The 17,538-nt window shown below is 51.6% G+C and overlaps 6 protein-coding genes across 6 annotated transcripts; 4 read left to right on the forward strand and 2 right to left on the reverse strand.

Annotated features, from left to right (window-relative positions):
- Window positions 1-353: 353 nt before the first annotated feature.
- AYO21_09945 (hypothetical protein) lies at window positions 354-2,076 on the forward strand (the record flags this gene model as incomplete). Its single annotated transcript, XM_022659871.1, has 5 exons — window positions 354-408; window positions 492-612; window positions 674-1,237; window positions 1,291-1,894; window positions 1,954-2,076. 5 exons carry the CDS (start codon window positions 354-356, stop codon window positions 2,074-2,076), a joined length of 1,467 nt encoding a protein of 488 aa, XP_022507814.1.
- A 1,891-nt stretch (window positions 2,077-3,967) lies between these two features.
- AYO21_09946 (hypothetical protein) lies at window positions 3,968-5,122 on the reverse strand (the record flags this gene model as incomplete). The annotated part of the gene is made up of 1 exon (XM_022659872.1): window positions 3,968-5,122. The coding sequence occupies one exon, from the start codon at window positions 5,120-5,122 to the stop codon at window positions 3,968-3,970; it is 1,155 nt and encodes a 384-aa protein (XP_022507815.1).
- Window positions 5,123-7,908: 2,786 nt separating this feature from the next.
- Window positions 7,909-10,277, forward strand: AYO21_09947 (hypothetical protein; the record flags this gene model as incomplete). The annotated part of the gene is made up of 2 exons (XM_022659873.1): window positions 7,909-8,264; window positions 8,318-10,277. 2 exons carry the CDS (start codon window positions 7,909-7,911, stop codon window positions 10,275-10,277), a joined length of 2,316 nt encoding a protein of 771 aa, XP_022507816.1.
- An 836-nt stretch (window positions 10,278-11,113) lies between these two features.
- Window positions 11,114-13,240, forward strand: AYO21_09948 (hypothetical protein; the record flags this gene model as incomplete). Its single annotated transcript, XM_022659874.1, has 7 exons — window positions 11,114-11,293; window positions 11,423-11,536; window positions 11,589-11,983; window positions 12,036-12,144; window positions 12,195-12,350; window positions 12,400-12,584; window positions 12,742-13,240. The coding sequence occupies 7 exons, from the start codon at window positions 11,114-11,116 to the stop codon at window positions 13,238-13,240; spliced, it is 1,638 nt and encodes a 545-aa protein (XP_022507817.1).
- A 39-nt stretch (window positions 13,241-13,279) lies between these two features.
- On the reverse strand, window positions 13,280-14,551 carry AYO21_09949 (Acetoacetyl-CoA synthetase; the record flags this gene model as incomplete). The annotated part of the gene is made up of 2 exons (XM_022659875.1): window positions 13,280-14,164; window positions 14,429-14,551. The coding sequence occupies 2 exons, from the start codon at window positions 14,549-14,551 to the stop codon at window positions 13,280-13,282; spliced, it is 1,008 nt and encodes a 335-aa protein (XP_022507818.1).
- Window positions 14,552-14,586: 35 nt separating this feature from the next.
- Window positions 14,587-15,635, forward strand: AYO21_09950 (hypothetical protein; the record flags this gene model as incomplete). Its single annotated transcript, XM_022659876.1, has 3 exons — window positions 14,587-14,872; window positions 14,919-15,016; window positions 15,105-15,635. 3 exons carry the CDS (start codon window positions 14,587-14,589, stop codon window positions 15,633-15,635), a joined length of 915 nt encoding a protein of 304 aa, XP_022507819.1.
- Between the last annotated feature and the right edge of the window lie 1,903 nt (window positions 15,636-17,538).

The following is a 17,538-nucleotide window of genomic DNA, read 5'->3' on the forward strand; positions in this document are numbered from 1 at the left end:
CCTTCCAGGTGGCACAATCAGGTCAATCAGGTCAACCAGGTGCCACTCCACCATACGAACCTCGTTACCCTGTGCCATATTCGTTTCTTTTGCCAGACTCAATTTCGTTTTCAGTCCCGATCTCTGCCCACCTGTTCCCTCCACGCCTCTTCCATATATCAATACTTCATTCCCGCTGGTCCCCGACTTTTGGATGTGAATTCTCAGAGGGTTTTCTCCTTTGGTCGCCATTCCAGTCACTCCCTTCGAACCCCTGGTATTCTTCTGGGTTCAGAGATTACTCCTTACATTTGGGGACAGCACACTTCACCAGCACACCCTTGGTTGTACAGAACTACAGTCACTCTTTCAAGATGTCGACTGACGATTTGGGGTCGCTCCCCTATGTTCCGCTTGAAGTCTACGAGGGTATGTGATATGTTTTGCTCTCTCCTGATCTCAGCCTCGGCGCCTTGAGAAACTGGTCCCAAACTAATACCACCTCGCTGCAGGAACCTCGATGACTGGTGGAGACTCTCTTACAGAGGATCTCAACATCTATTACAATGCTGGCGACATTGCCTGGATGATCACCGCCACAGCCTTGGTGCTTCTCATGATTCCCGGTGTTGGGTATGCCGTGTCCTCTCGTCTGCGTTTGATATTGGCCTCGTTGCTGATCAGCGAATCGCAGTTTCTTCTACTCGGGCCTTGCGCGACGGAAATCTGCCCTCTCGCTCATTTGGTTGTCGGTCGCAGCCACGGGCTTGATCTCCTTTCAGTGGTTCTTCTGGGGTTATTCCTTGACCTTCTCCCATACCGCGGGTAAATACATAGGGGACCTCGAAAACATTGGTTTCCGCAATGTCCTGGGAGCTCCCTCTGTGGGATCAAGCAAGATCCCCGATCTCATGTTCGCCGTGTACCAAGGAATGTTCGCTGCCATCACCGTCGCCCTCGCCATTGGCGCGGCAGCCGAACGTGGACGAATGCTCCCCGCTATGGTTTTCTCCTTCATCTGGTCGACCATTGTCTACGACCCGATTGCCTGCTGGACCTGGAATGGATCCGGATGGATGTTCCAACTGGGCGGCCTCGATTTTGCTGGAGGTACTCCTGTCCATATCGCCTCCGGTTCTGCTGCTCTCGCCTACTCTCTTATGCTGGGAAAACGCCATGGTCACGGTACTCACGAGCTGAACTATCGCCCACACAACGTTACACACATTGTCATTGGCACTGTCTTCCTCTGGGTCGGGTATGTGGTCTGGTCGCGCCTATTTGATCTTTGACGACTAATTGATTGTTTAGGTGGTTCGGCTTCAACGCTGGCTCTGCTTTGGCTGCCAACCTCCGTGCTGTCATGGCTGCTGTGGTCACCAACTTGGCAGCGAGCGTCGGCGGTATTACCTGGTGCATCCTCGACTACCGTTTGGAGCGCAAATGGTCCACCGTCGGCTTCTGCAGCGGTGTTATCTCCGGCCTGGTCGCAATTACTCCAGCTAGTGGCTTCGTTCCCGCATGGTCCGCCGTTATTTTCGGTGTTGTTGGTGGAATTGCTTGCAACTATGCCACCAAGCTCAAGTTCCTCCTTCACATTGACGATTCCCTCGATATCTTTGCAATCCACGGTATTGGTGGTCTTGTCGGCGACCTCTTGACTGGACTCTTCGCAGCGGACTACATCGCTCATCTGGATGGATTCAGCGAGATTGACGGCGGTTGGCTCAATAAGCACTGGATTCAACTGGCCTACCAACTCTGCGACGGCGTCACTGGAATGGCATATTCCTTTGTCCTCAGCTGTGTCATCCTGTTCCTCCTCAACTTCATCCCAGGCCTTCATCTACGTGCATCCGAACAAGAAGAGATCATGGGCATGGACGAGACTGAGATTGGCGAATTTGCATACGATGTGAGTTATCCCTTGACAATCCGCGCTACTTGTGATGGCAATTACTGACTTATTTGTAGTATGTCGAGTTGTCCCGAGACGTTGTCAATGGCCTCGAGCAAGACACTCCTGCGCAGCGAGAAGTACCCAGCTCCGATGGCGAGCACCCCGAGAAACCAGCTACCGTTCCTCAATCACCATGAACGACAAGCATAGTGGTGACATGTTAGATTCCAGGATGTGATAATCAATACCCCCAAATGCTCCCCAGGTGGCACGAGTTCACCGATCATCTCTTGTACTGAATAGATAAGAGTCTTTTTCTGTCTTCTTTGAATAGCTCATTAAAATCAAATATCATACTATTTTAATGCAAAGTGATACCTCAATTTATCCAAGAGGAGTGCCATAATTCTATGCCGAGTACCTTGTCCTGGTGGATCATTCAGGAAAACTAGCCAGAAGCTTTGTATATCCTTCGACGCGTTCTTTCAACCTGGACATAATTATGTCTGATTCACCGTTCTCACATACGTAGTACGCCAACCACGTTACCCTAACGTGAGGGTAATAGTTCGTCCCCGAATGCTTTTCCCGTGCAGCAATATTATAGCCGACCACGTAGTATGAACCTCCCTGGGCTGGGCGATGTTCGCTACCGGCTCATGAACGACGCTCACTTGTTCATGCTTTTTCTTTTACCGCCATGTTCTTTTTCTTTTCAAATTGGCGCCGGGATTGTTCTAAACACGCTTGTACATTTTACCCGGGCATGAATCTCCTTGACAAGAAATAATAGGCTAATAGGCTTCATCCTCGGTCGGAATAGTTTTCTTCGGGGAGATTGTCTCAGTTCAGCAGGTGTGAAGGATGTTTCTCAATCCATCACAACGATGTACTATGACTTTTGGTACTGGAGGGTTTCATCGCACAGTGCCTAGCGAGCTAGGAGAAGGGATGTATGGAGGCATCCTTCTATAGAGTCCCAGTGAGTAAATCCCAACGCCAAGCGGTTCCCTCTGCTACTCGTATATCTCCAGTGGGGACAAGTCATAGAGGTACCGGTACAAAGGTTCAAAAATCACTTGTATATATGTTTTCTCTTTCCAAAATTCTGTCACGCAAAGACCCCCTTACTACAACAAGGGCGAGTACCGAGTTCGAATCCCGATTACGCCACATTCTGGATCCTTTCAGGTCAAAACTAACCCCGGGTTAGCAGGCATCAGGACCCCGATTCGAATCCTCCCTCCTCCCTCCCTGCGAGATTTCAATCCTCGATTTGACAACATCAATCTTGTAGTATAGAATTCGTAGTATAACCGGGCGAGAAAAACCAACCCGCAAGGGCGAGTTCTCCTTATCACAGACCAGTAGGTTGAGCTGCTCTGGGACAAGTTTTTGCCATTTTGGAGTGAGTCGGATGTTTTACTTTTGGCATTGTTAGAGCCATGAAGGGAGCACTTGAATTTTCGTCAGAGTAACTAGCAGCTGGCACTTGAGACGTGGGGAGGGGGCGTCAGGTTTATCTCCTGGGATTGATACACGGCTTGGAAGTCTTCGGTCCCCTAAATCGGCGGGCGTGATACTAGTGTATTTGGGACGCTCGAGGTTACACACGTAGTTGAAATTGAGTAACAGACTGAAAAGAGAAGGCTGCTCTACATGACTTTTGCCATTCGCATTAAGATTATCTGAGTATACGCCTGTTCCATCGTAAAGGAGTGACATCGTTCCATTCCCATAACAATCAAGTCATTGATCTCGCTAGCTTCCACATTCCCCTCTTCTGACTGCTTTTGTGTCAAGATCCGCAAAGCTTGCCCTAGATTTAGTAGGAAATGGTGCATATCGTGCAGATGAGGGGTATATACAATAAAGAGATGCTTCTCAGTTCTTGATGCTGTATAACAGCTCTGCCATGCTTCCAAGCCTCTTTTTCAGAGACGTACAGAGGAAATCATCCCCAACATTCTGAGCTAATGTAGGTCTGCGGTGCGAGATTCAGTGGCAAGTCGGGTAGCACCGACGGCATCTCGGGGTCCAGTCGCCGAAGTTTCAACCTTAAGCGCCGTTGAGATGAGGTCTCGTTCCTCACGAAGTATGGGTCTGGCAATATTGGAAGTAGTTTTGGAGCTCCGGGAAGGTATCTGTGCCTGTCGCACTGCTGGCATATTGTTCAGAACATGCACGACACTGAGTGAGAGCCTGTTGGAAAGTGGTGCTAGACGGACAGAGCAGGTCGAAAACCAATCCTACTGCCTGGCCAGCCTGACTTGCAGCATCGTAAATGCGGTAGCACTGTGCTGGGGCTGTTAGGAAGTTCTGTCGGCTTACAATCTCGGCGATCGGGTTGGCCATCAGTCCACGTCGAGGCATCTTAGGGGCCCATGTAGACGTGGGCTTGGGTAGAGGAGTAGTCGGGGCTGCGCTGGACCAGTCAGCCCAAGTGGTTGTTGTAGCCGGGGCCGGGCACAGTGGCTGGCCCAAGACATCGAAGATGGCGAAGCTGAGTCCAAAGTGCTGTGGGTTGAGGTGGAAGTAGCCCTGAGCTGGTTCTTCCCAAGCACACGTGGTATCGGTAGGATTTGGCCACAATGAGCTGAGGTTCGCTGGCAAGAACAATTGAGGAACGGGTTTGCATTCTTCCGGAGCGCAAACATAGGTATCAGCCGGGGGATTTTGTTCCCAGTTGCAGCCAATCTGTGGAGGAGTACAGATGGTGCCAGGGGCACATCCCCACAGGTAATTGGTGGGTAGAGCAGCTTTGGGAGTATAAGTGGGGTTGACAACCCTTGAGGTACACGTGACAAGGCCTGGGTATGTCGAGACAGTCTCTGTCGTGGCACTCACACTGACGACGGTGGTTGGGACAATATCTGTGATAGTGCTTGGTTGGACGCTCACAACGGTGCTCACGCTAACTATTGTTGTTGGGCTAACGATGGTTGTTGGTACGACCACGGTGGTCGGGCTAACGACGGTGGTGGTTTCAACGATTGTTGTAGCGCTGACAATGGTGGTTGGACTGACGATCGTGGTCGGCTGGACTGATATCTGAGTAGTTGTGTCGGTGATATAGACCGTGTCGGTTGTAGTGACTGTCACGTAGTCGGTCTCTGTGGAGTAAACGATCTTCTCTGTCGTGGTTGGCACATATTCTGTTGATACCGACCACACGGTAGAGTAGACAGTAGCACAGGAGCTTGAGCCCCAGCCGTCATCTCCGCCACTGCCGGCCTGGGCCATGGTGACAAGAAGAGAGGCGGCAAGACCGACAAGCTTCAGCCTCATCACGTCCATATTGAGATGAGCGAATGTACAACGAATGACGGAATAGCGACAGCGAGGCAGAGGAGATCTCTGAAGGAAGAAGAACGCGAGGAAATCCTGGGAGTCAATCCATACCTTGTCTGATATATGAGATTTGCAGGTCCTGTCCTGTTCCTGTTCAGTCCCGCGTCATAACTACCACAATGGGCGGTGTCCCCACGGAAGCGATGCTACCTAGTACCGACAGATCAATGGCTTGCATATCGGGCAAAGTAGAGCGGGCCAGCGTTGGGCCGTGCAAGTGCACGTGTACGAGGCCTACAAGTAGTGAACTATTTTCACCAACCCCTGCTGGGACTATTGTCTTGAGGCAGCCACCGACTGCGGGACGGGATCAAACCTGCTTTGGCATAGCAAATGACGAGGAGCTTGGACCCCAAAAGGCCGCCAATCGATAAAATATCTATGATGCTTGGAGGAGGCTGCAGTTCTCACTCGGCGGGCTGAAGTCCGCAGTTTGTAAGAGGTCCAGCAAAAGCGATTGAGCGCAATGATTTGAGTACGTATCCTGAGTCCTCCATCTTGGTCACTTGGATCTGAAGAACGCAGATAGTATTTGGGGGCGTATTTCGAGTAGCTGCTCGCAGTGTTCGGCTGGAGGTGGAAGAAGCGGACACGGCTGTGGACTTGTGTTACACAAGAATTATCCCTGATCACAACGGACAAAGCTACCAATTAATCTAAGCCCTAAACTCAAGACTTCGAAAGACGGACAAATGCCGAAGAAAGACACCATAACTATTTAGAGCCTGGCTCGCGGAATGGATCCACCTGGGGCGTTGAGAAGGTGGTTGGGATGAGGCTGAGAATGCCCAGTAGAGTATGGCTGCGGAGAAAAACCACAAGCCAGTGGACGCTGGTGTGGTGTGAGACGGGACTTTTTCTTTTCTCTCTAAAAAATATTGTTCGCTTTCGAAGGGTCGCTTAGAGTAGTCAATCCCCCGAGCCCATGCACAAATGCAAGCCTCTGTGCTATTCAGTCGGAGGGCTCTGGCCCGGCTCTCGAAGCGACTGCAGCGAAAGGCGGGGAGGCAAAAGGTCCGAGTCGTGGCGGAAGGACGCATGCACAGGGTTGGATTTCCCCTCCTAACTGCGAGTTGTTCGAAAAACCACCGTCTGTGCATCGCGCTCTTCATTCATGTTACCAGCGGCAATAAGCTGAGATGGATGCGGAGGACTCCCGTGTTTCGTACGGGTAGGCTTCTCAGGCGGCGCCGAAAGGATGCTGACAGGTTCTAGTCGTCAGCCTGATGATGGAGCCTGATGGAGTAGGTAGAAAAGACTTTTTGCTGGTAGAATCGCCGCAGCGCAGCAGTCCGAGTAAGTGGAGGCTAGCGACGGTGAGGTAATAGCGTGGGTAGCCAACAGCGCAGCACCAGGCACCGGAAAGGTGGTGAGGTGGCTCCCTACAATACGAGGCCCCCCGCCTAAACCACTTGCACCCAGATGCGTTCTCAGCTCCGGGCCCAGCGGTTGCCTAGACCCCAAGATCGGCAAAGTCAACGGCACATCAAGCTTGACAGCGAATAACTGCTTCACCTGGCAGCGAAGTCGTCGCCGCCCTGTGCCGTCCCGTGCGGGGGCGCCAAACGCTATTCGCAGCCACACAGCCAACATTGGCAGTGAACAGCGCACTTCAACCTCACAACCAAACCATCCTTGAACCCCATGTCAGTGTGGATGCGTCCTACGAACCGAAGAGGCAACCCATCACCTTACACTTCGGTACCTGTCAGCAGTGGATTGACTCTCTCGCGTACTGGTCTCCCACAAGAGGAGGAAAATGGAAAAGGGAGGAGATGGCTCTCCTAGTAGCGCACAAGAGGAGGGAAACGGAGGAAGGTTGAAGGAATGGGCTCTTACTACTCGAGGCGATGCACGATCTTTTACATGGCGATGAGGCTGAGCCCTATCCTGCAGTTCGAGCATCATTCTACCGCATCCTTCCAAATCACCACAATGGTTCTGGTCTCTGCTTTGTCATTGATTATTATTGTCCGAGGAGCTCTCTTCACCAAACCAAGCTGTGGGGGCTATATTGTTACTTGTCTCTGCAAGGACCATCTTTTTCTGGTGCAAGCAAGCCGACCAACTCCAATCGATGCAACCCAGTCGAAGGGCTTAGCTTGCCCCAGCCTTCCTTTCCTGCCCGCCCTCGCGGCCTCGGGCTCAGTGCATGCAGTGAGCATCCTTGCTTGTTCCAAGATACCCTTGCAACAGTCTGCTTGCGATGCCAAATCTGGTAGGCTCATTCTTGCGCCCAACCTCCCGTCTTTTTGTGTCTTTCCCTCTGTCTTCCGGGTGTGGAGACGTCGCTTGTAAGGCTTCCTCAACCTTGGGCCTGAGACCACCCACCTCTTATGCACGAGCGAAGGGCCCCTTGCCTACCACGGTCTGGATCATCGCTATTCCAAGATGTCTGTGGATGGTTTTTCGAGAAGACATTCCAAGTCTGAATCCGCTGGCTCTCCGATACCTTCGCCACAAACTAGACTCTGCTAGCCGACGTGCCATTGCCGCAGGGACCACGATCATCTGAGCCGGTCATGTCCTGTAGTAGTGGGAAACTCCCGACTTGCACGTTCAACTTCTTTTGCAACTGATGGAAGGCCGTATCTATAGCCTGGGGGAAGACCTGAGCCTCATGGTCCAATTTTGAACTCTGCTCGGTACATTTGAGGTTTCGAATCCATCCAGCAGCCATGTTGTCCATACTGCATTACGGCGCGTGGGTACTCACCCTCGCTGGCGTTGTTCTATGTGATCATAACTCTAGCAACATAGGTCTCTGGGACAGGCCGAGAGTTGCTTTGATCAGAGACAATGTGTATCTTGAAGGTGGTTATATGCAAACCGGGGTGTATACCAACGGTGTTTGGGATTCATTGGAGTCTTCTACCTCCTCTCAGGGCTTTTTGTACAAGCTCAGCCTGCATGAGCCGTTTGATACCACCAAGGCCAACCCTGCGATATTCCAATCTATCAACGAGGGGCCGCTCAGCAACTACTACCTCGATGGATATATGTTCGCCGACTACGATGAGTTTTACGCTTATGGGTAAATTTCCCGCACCCTGTCGTATGGCGTTGTGAAGTTGACACTTTCTCAAGGGGCATGTACTACGTTTCCGGGGACACCGTCACAGACCGGACAGTGAGCGTTCCTCTGTACGACATCCCGCCGGATTCGAATGTCGTGGCAGGCGTTCCAAATATCGCGTATTCGCCTGAGAGTGGGAGTTTTATTAAAGACATAACCAACGGTGCGGGAGCCAACGCTCCAAGTGAGAACCTCAGCTTCTACTTCAGTGGGAAGTACAATGCAGATGGCACAGCCTTCTCTTATTTCCTCCCACCAAAGGACTATTCTCCATGGCTCATCAAGGTGGACACCAAGCTTCAAGGACATGCGGACTGGTCGCGAGAGGACTTAACACTTAGTAACATCACACTACGCTCCGAGGGTGCTCTTGTCTGGATTCCTGCTTCGACTCAAGGACTGCTGATTGCGATTGGAGGTGTCGTCTATCCTGCAGATTTGAATGGATACCTCAAGACAGACAACACAACAGACATCACGGTTGCTCAGAGCTTTTTGACTGAATTTCCCGTTTACGATATCGGATCCAGTACTTGGAGTATTCAACCGATTAACCCAGGATCTGAAATCCCCGATGGCCCACTGGCGCAATTCTGCACCGTTGTCGCTTCCAGCGCCGACTATTCTCACCATGAGATCTTCGTCTATGGAGGGTGGGACAGCAATGGGGGCCCGGCATCCGGCGAAGTGTGGATTTTGAGCGTGCCCTCCTTTACATGGATCAGGGCAAACACTGATGGAGCTGGAACACACAAAAGACAAGGTCATGTCTGCGTATCTCCATACCCCGACCAAATGATGGTTATTGGCGGAACGGGAGACTTTGGTGCCGGGCTGGACAGCAACAACAGTGTCGACGTCTTCAATCTGAACGACCTGACCTGGACAGGTAAATACGATCCCGAAGTTCATGATGATTACAAACCCGCTGCGACTGTGGCCAGTGTCATCTCTGCGACGCCGACTGCCAGCGGGATGCCTTCTCTGGTTGCCGGCTGGTTCGACAAGGCATATAACAAGGACCTGATCAGAACGTGGGCACCCTACAATGCAACCTCTAGCACTTCAACGAATACCCCTACTGCCACGCCCACCGAGAGTCCGTCATCACACAAGGACAGGGACTGGGTGGTTCCAGTTGCTGTCACGGTCCCCGTTGTGGTTGGCGTTGCTTTCTTTGCTGGTCTCATCTTCTTCTGCTGCCGAAGGGCAAGAAGGGACCAACAAAAGCAAGAGGACTCTTATGCGCACAACAGAAAGAGCGGTATCTTGTCCTGGATACGGTCGACGCCTTCAGCTGTGCCTGGGAAAGACATTGGAACTGAGTCATCGGTCACTGAGGTAGAACGTCCCCATTCTCCAACACCCATGATCCAAACAGCTCCTCATGAACTTCCGGCGGAGTATTTTCTCAGCAAAGACCCGGGAAGTAACCCGGACCGCTGGTCGTCATCCACGCCTGTGCGGTCACCAAGAGGTGAATACGACGGCCCCGTCGAAGGCCCAAACACTGAGGTGCACGAGGTCCATGGGTCTTCTCGAATCACGCGTCCTGATGACATCAATTATGATATTCGTAATATGACCATGTACCCGCCTAGTTTCGTCAGCGGTGGCCAGAACAGGCCTACGGGCACCTCTTCGGTCTCACAATCCGGCGATTCCAACTCTCCTGCATCACCAAATACCACGTCAGTAGGCGTCGCAAGCGCTGGTTTCGCGCCCATTCCCGAGGGCGAAATGGCGCTGGGGAATGAGCACATCTCAGGCTTCGACAGGGCAATCTCCCCCATTGATCGACGGGAGTCGAGGCCGACGCATGATCGCAAGGCCTCTGATGTCAGCAGTGCTTCTTCGCTGCCGTCTCCGGACGTTGAGGATCACTCCGCGGTCGCGAACAGACCAAGAGCCTCACGAAGCGTCTCCGGTGGCGATGTCGACATCGGCGAGGAAGGAATTCGCACGATATAATACTGCGTCTACGTCGACAGGAGAGTTGCGAAGCGCTTCCCTCTTCAGAAATAGTATCCTCGTTGAGTATCACGGGATTTTCATGGACATGTTTTCTTTCCCTTTTTTTTTAATGACGGGATGACATAGGTACGGGAGGGATTGCAGCAAACGATTTGACAACTAAACAGCCATTATGATTTTCCAGGCCGACGGTCTCGAAGCTCAGATTTAACAAGCACATAGAGCGATCGAGACTTCGAGTCTCATTAATAGTGGGAGAATAATATCCATCCACAAACAGGTTTTTCTCAGCGTGCATTGACCGTTGGCTCTCAAACCACAGAATATGTGCTTCTAAACCTCGTCCTATCAAGCGTCGACCTTTGGGGGAAAGCCATTCTGGGTCACCAATTTGTCTTCCTAAAGCGTGCTCTGTTGGATATTACCCAGTTCAAGTCCAACCTTTTTAGTTACTCTAGCCTACAACTTCGTCTAGATCAATTTGCTTCGTCTGATATGTTTGTGTCTCCGACATCCATTGTGAATTTTCGATCTGTAAGCAAGAATTGAGGGTATAAGTACCTTGAATTGGCACGTCATGGTATATACTTCTTCATAGGGTATTTCTTTGTATTTGCTGTGGCTGATTGACCAAGTACAGCCTCAAGGGGTGTTGGTTCGAGGGAGGTAAGGCTGTCAATGCAAGCTCTCTCTTTACAAGGCTGAAGTCTGTACTTGGACAGCCTTGGCTTGTTTGCCACTTTTGTCCCAAAGTTTGACCGCATGCATCATTCCCTGGTCGTGGCCGACGTGATGCTCAGAATCAGAAAATACTGCACGCAACCAGCGCCGACATGGCCGAAGAAGATCATCGCTCGACAGAGGGCATATATACCGGTCTCCCTCTCGACCCATCCGCGTTCGATAGTGACCCCCGAATCTCTTGGTCGAAACTCGACAACAAGTTCATCCTCGAAACCGACGAGGGCAACGAGTTCGAATGGGACACTGCTCTGAAAAGATGGATACCAGTGGTAGGCAAATTCGCAACATGAGACCTTCGAGAATATATACCGCGCCCTCCATGATTTCCACAACATTCTTGCACTACGGTGTCAGGAACAGATTCTAACCTGCTCCATATTGTTGTCCTTTCGTTATAGCTGGACCAGTCCCTGTTGGACCAACAAGGTGAAATCTACAAGGTTGCAGGTGTCGACGAGGATGCGACAACCACCTCACAGAAGAAGAAACGGAAACAGCCAAACGGCGATGAGGTACGCATGCCCAGGGACCTCACAAACAGACGCTAAATCCAGCTGTTATCAGTCCGGCAACAAGTCCAAAAAGCCTCGAGTCAATACTGCCGTCTACGTGACTTCGATACCTCTCGATGCCGACCAAGAAGAGATCCAACATGTCTTTTCCAAATGTGGTGTCATCGCAGAAGAGATCGACTCTGGAAAACCACGAATCAAGATGTACGAGGATGACAAGGGCCAATTCAAGGGTGACGCACTCGTGGTCTATTTCAGACCCGAATCAGTCAATCTTGCGATTCAAATGCTTGACGACACAGATTTCCGATTGGGAACGCAAGGTCCAATGGGCAGGATGAGAGTCCAAGCAGCAGATTTCTCATATAAGAGTCAACAGGATGTCCCCCCAAAAACAAGCAAGAGAGAACAAAAGAAGGTCATCCAAAAAACAGAGAAGATGAAGGCGTATGCTTGCCCCAATCATTTCAATTGGACCCCGAGGCTGATCTAGAGGCAGTAAACTCATGGATTGGGATGACGACGACCCGCAAACGCTACAGGACACAAGCTCCAAGTGGGACAAGGTGGTAATACTGAAGCATATGTTCACGCTCCAAGAGTTAGAGGTAAAGAGTTCTGCGCTAGCGCAGGTGATGCAGAACTGACCGAAGTCCAGGAGGATCCCGCGGCGATGCTTGAAATCAAAGAAGACATCCGCGAGGAATGTTCGAAGCTGGGCCAAGTCACAAACGTTGTCCTCTTTGACCAGGAAGCTGAAGGTGTTGCAAGTGTCCGTTTCTCGGATGCTCAGGCTGCAGCTGCCTGCGTCCAGGTATGTCATTCCGATAATTGTTTGGAGGCCGATGCTGACAGGAGGACAGCGAATGAATGGAAGATGGTTCGATGAGAGACAACTAGAGGCGTTTATTGCAACAGGTCGAGAGAAGTTCAAGAAATCAAGCGACAAGAAGGTCAGCTTTGACGACGAAGACGATGAGGAAGAAGGAGGAGAGGGCGGCAGATTGGACAAGTTTGGCTCGTGGCTGGAAGAGCAAGAGAAAGAAAAGTGACTACAGCTCGTCAAGGGCTATTGCTCTCTACGTCAAAAGCCCCGGGTTTGCATTGAACAATAGCACCACACCCCATAGAAAACGGGTTGTTGAGTCCTAGAGCCTCGTCAGGGTTCGACAAGATGGAATGTTGTACTTGTATAAATTCAATAGTAATTGGAGCAGCGAGGACCGCCTCTTCTACCACGACTCACTATCCTTTTCAGGCCCTGAAGGACCTCTTGATGTTATGCGCACGCTGTCTATTTCTGCCTCTTGGCCTGCGTCCACCAGCGTTGTCTTGGGAGGGCCGCTTGCGCTCAACGTCTGCCTCGTCCCCGTCGAAAATGGTCCCGAGCTGACGGTTATTTCGAATGTCATTATTTTGTGGCACTCTTCCTTCATCTTCTGCGGGACTGTCTCCATTGGCACGCCCCTGCCCTTGCTCCGGCTCATCAGCTTCAGGAATGGGATCGAGTTTCGTGCGCGGAAAGGACTTTCCGCGAAGTTTACCCCTTCTAGGCTGGTCATTCGTCGTCTAATCCTGTGGAGATTGTCCGTTGCTGAGGTTGTCTATTTCCAGTTCCGGGAGCGGAACATCCTCTCTTTTCTCAAGGCTTGCCATGTACTTTTTCCATTTGCGCCGGTCGAACCACCACTCTCAGAAGCTTGAGTATACCTTCCTTCTAGATTTGGCGAGAACCATGAGTACTTAGTCTCGACACATCTTTTGCTGCAGAAGCTCGGCAGCGTACGTATCCATCAGTGCCCAATTGGCATCTTCCTTGGGCACGTTCTCCACGTCTTTTAGATTCTTTCCAAGTTTGGCCAGCTTCTTCATGGCGGGTTTTGGGCATTGAGAGCGATCGGGCTTCGGAACTGTTCCTCTGTATTTCTCGGGTGGCTCGTCAGTAAAAAGATTTATCCAGTTCTTTTCAGCAACCATCCATTTCTGTTCGCTGTTGTATTCGGAGCGCTCGGGTCTGGAAGGAAGATGGCTCTCCAAAGTCCCAGCACAAATGTTGAGGGGTGCGAAGAAGTCTTTCCTAACGTGACGAGCCAAATCCCGATCTCTCTTTTGCTGCCATACCTCCTTCGAGGGCCTAGACGGTAAATGGTCATTCAACGCGTCGGTGCGCATGCCAAACTTCTCGATCTTGGATGCGAAATTGTCTGGTGGAAGATGTACAGCGCATCCTTCTCCCGCCTTCTCCTTTGCGCCGTGAAGATGTAGTTCACTCTCCCCAAGTCGTTCTTTAAACCACTCTCTGCGTTTGTCATAGTCAGCGATCAAATCTTCTAGGGTTGGCTGACTGTCTGGTTGTGTGTTGCCTCCATTGCCCGACTTCGGTTTCCCTGTCTTGGGCTTTGAGCCCATAGTTCCTTCTCTGCGCCGCTTTGGGTCAGGAGGCCAACGCCCTTCTGGCTCCCACTCCCAGAAATATGTTGTACCAATCGCTCGCCCGGTTTCGTCGACATCGTAAACAGCGTAATTGAAGAAATTCTGCATGTAAAAGGTGAATTGATCTTCCGTAGTTCTCCAGACGCGACATGACTTGACATCTAGGTTGAACTCCTGCGGCAGTTGTTTGATCACCTTCAACCATTGTCAGCGTGCCATTTGGTCAAGGGGGGCTCGTGTCGAATTTTACAAAGGCCAGGGTGTCTCAGAAAGTCTACTATTCACCTAGGAATGGTATTCCCAATGGAGAGAAAATTTGCAAGGAAATAGCATGGGGAACAATCAACGAGATACCTCCCGCTTGATAACATTACCCGACATCTCTTGTTTCGTGCAGATTCCATTCAAACGGCCGTTGCTCCAGAGGAGCTCTCGGATCGGGGGATTCACTCATCTTACGTTGACGAATAGTTTCATAGCCTTTGTACTATTCAGGCCCTTGCGTCCACGCTCCGCAACAAGATGCCACCTTAGGCTCACCAACACAGTACGTCTTCTGAATTGTCCTGCCGGCCCCGGCATTATTGCAATAGTCACAGTAGTGTGCTAGAGCTGCTATGGCATCTCGTGGACAGCTATGCGTCGGTGCGGGAAGGGAGGGATCGAATGTGCGGGTCAATTTGCGAGGAGCATCTGAAGGACCAATCAAGACAGATCCCCTGGATGTTGAGGAGGCCTGGGTGGAAGTTGACAATGTGGTATGCGATGATGACGACGAAGACGATTGTGAGGAAGTCTGTGACAAGAACGAACTGCCTCGAAAAATATGCGTCACTGTTCCATGTACCCGCCCACACTACGTCAGTGTCAGCAGTGATCTCTTACTTCACCGTCCCTGGCTGTGTGAGAGTTTCGGTGAAGTAAGAGATCACTGCTGACACTGACGTAGTGTGGGCTGGTCTGGAAGTGGCCATGAAGGAAGTTGAACTTTGGACTACAGCCCTCGAAGCTGTAGGGGCCAACCCTGGTTCCGATGATGTTAAAGGAGTATTCGTTGACGTCTTGGTCATAGACATACTCACTGCAGGCGACGCATAAGGTCCAACTGTAAGGCTAGGGACAGAAGTGTCACTAGGAATCGTCAATAGCCCCGACGGTATTGTTGGCCCAGGACCAAGAGTCGGAGGAGCAGGAAGAGGAAATGTCAGTGGTAAAGTTTCCTGGGAATCTGGCACTGACCCTAGGGCAGGTACAGGGACAGGTGCAGGGGCTGGTACCGGTACGGGTTCCCCAGAAGGGACAGCTGGAACCGCCGGCAGGCCTGGTATCCCTGGAGCTGCCGGAATCCCTGGTAGGGCTCCTACTCCCACGACTTCTGGGACACTGGGGGCTCCTGGAATCCCTGGTGCCCCTGGCATGGGCACCGGTACCAGCACTGGTAACGGTGGCGGATGGGTTCCACAGCTTGACCAGCAAGCCCAGCTCCACCTTTCACAATACCACCAGCAGCATTGGCTGCGCCGCCAACAATACCTCCAGCAGCGTTCGCCGCACCGCCAACAGTATTGCCCACCGCATCAAATGGGTTTGGTACGCTGAGACCACCATGCGACACCTTCCCGCTGGGCTGAACCGGCTAACTGGCGGAACGACGGGCACAGGATAAGCGGCCGCAGGAGGTGCAGGCACTACTAAACCTGGCTGAACGATGGGTGGAGGATTGGCGGCTGGAGTAGGCGCAAGTTGTACCGGAGCTAGCTGAAGGGTGGGGGGAGGAAGAGAGGCCGCTGTAGACGCAGGCCCTACCGGAGCTGATATGAACTGAGTCACTGTGATTGGCGGTCGAGTGACCGTCGCGGCTAGCAATGATGTGTACCGATCGGTGATTATGGTTTCTATCGTCAGTAATGAGGTAATAACAGTGGCCCCTTGTGCGAAGCAGGAGGGGTACGTTGTGCAGACAGCGACCAGCAGAACATTGTAGATAAACCAAGGCAATTTCATGGCAGCAACCTCAGCAGGAAGAACTTCGTCAAGTTGACTAAAGATAATGAGGCGTCCAAGTCTAGATATGAAGAATTGCCAGGAGAGGTCGCAATGTCTCTGTGGTGCAGGGATGCTGCAGCCTTTTATATTGAAGGAGATTCCTGTGCATGATGTAGACTTTGGTTGAAGCACCAAGGAGAACGTCCTCTTCAACAAATCGAATCTGTGGCATCAACCCAGGCCTGCGCTAACCAGATGTCCTTTGAGGGACAACGACCCAGGGAAAAGTGTGAGAAACTTTGGTGCTCAAGAGTCTTACCAACAGAGACAGTGATGCTCGTAAGGCGCTATCTGTGGGAGCTGCGATAATCTTTGGCTCGATTTGTTTAGCACGAGTGCCAACCTGCGGATGAGCGCAGTTTTGGCATATGGCAGCGTGAGCGGTTGACTTTCGAAACAGCTGGTCGAGCTTCCTCATGACCAGAGGCTACCAGAGGACATACCGCTCTGTCAACGCGCATCCGATCGTTCAGCGTGTAACACAGGCCGGACAAGGCATAGGAGCTCAGGACCTTGGGAAAGAGACAGCTGTGGGCGAAGAGAGAGGAGGTTTGGCGGCGAGGCCAAGCCGGACAAGGCATAGGAGCTCAGGACCTTGGGAAAGAGACAGCTGTGGGCGAAGAGAGAGGAGGTTTGGCGGCGAGGCCAAGCCGGTCCCAAACGGGATGGCAGTGAGGCAGGTCCTCACACAAGACTGGCAGCCTCGTCCCTCAGCCTTGCCCAACAACATGTCTCCACTACCCGATTCTGAACTTCTCTGAAAGGTTCATTCGGTTTAGTGTCTGACACTCTCTCGTGCGCCCAGCAGCACCGAAAACTGTCTTGGGACCGAAGTGAAGTGTTGCGTACAAGAGCACGGGTAGCGAGGCTGGGTATGAAAATTAGGGATCGGTGGTTTGGTTGGAAACGCAGCACAACTCTTTGCTGATGGAAGGAAATGTAGGAAGGAGGGAAACAACGATAACTTACTGTGCAAAGTTATCTGATACATGTGCCAGGTTGAAAATAGAAGGATACACACTTGAGGCCATAGAAGCTAGAGAGTTATCCGTGACGAAGGTGGTTGTCTTCTGAATTGGATCGGGGCAGCAACAACGGCGGGCAGTAGCAGGGGTGCTGCATTCTTGCAGTCCGAGCTAACCCCCAAGGACGCAGGTCTTATCACGAGAGAAAATACCAATGAAAGCAGCCAAAAACTTTGGGCAACTGATCTTCATCAGTCATGAAGCTCACATGGAAGGGAAGATAGAACGTAGTGCCATTGTTGGATAAGACGTCAAGGCGTCCTCTGGCGCCGATATCAATATCGACGTTGGACGCCGCGAAGACAAACGTGCCACAAGAGTACAGGCAGCTGATGAGGTCGCATAATTGATTTCTTGCACCCTGAAGCTGGTAGTCGTTGAGTATGCAGTCTCGCGATCGTGACCGAGAAACACGCGGGACACTGCAAGTTCGCTGACCCAAGCGAAAAAGAGGACGACTTCTCACTGACAAAACGGAGACCGAGAAGCGCCGACGAG

The sequence above is a fragment of the Fonsecaea monophora genome (assembly GCF_001642475.1).
Source record: "Fonsecaea monophora strain CBS 269.37 chromosome Unknown Scaff106, whole genome shotgun sequence".
Classification (NCBI taxonomy): Eukaryota; Fungi; Ascomycota; class Eurotiomycetes; order Chaetothyriales; family Herpotrichiellaceae; genus Fonsecaea; species Fonsecaea monophora.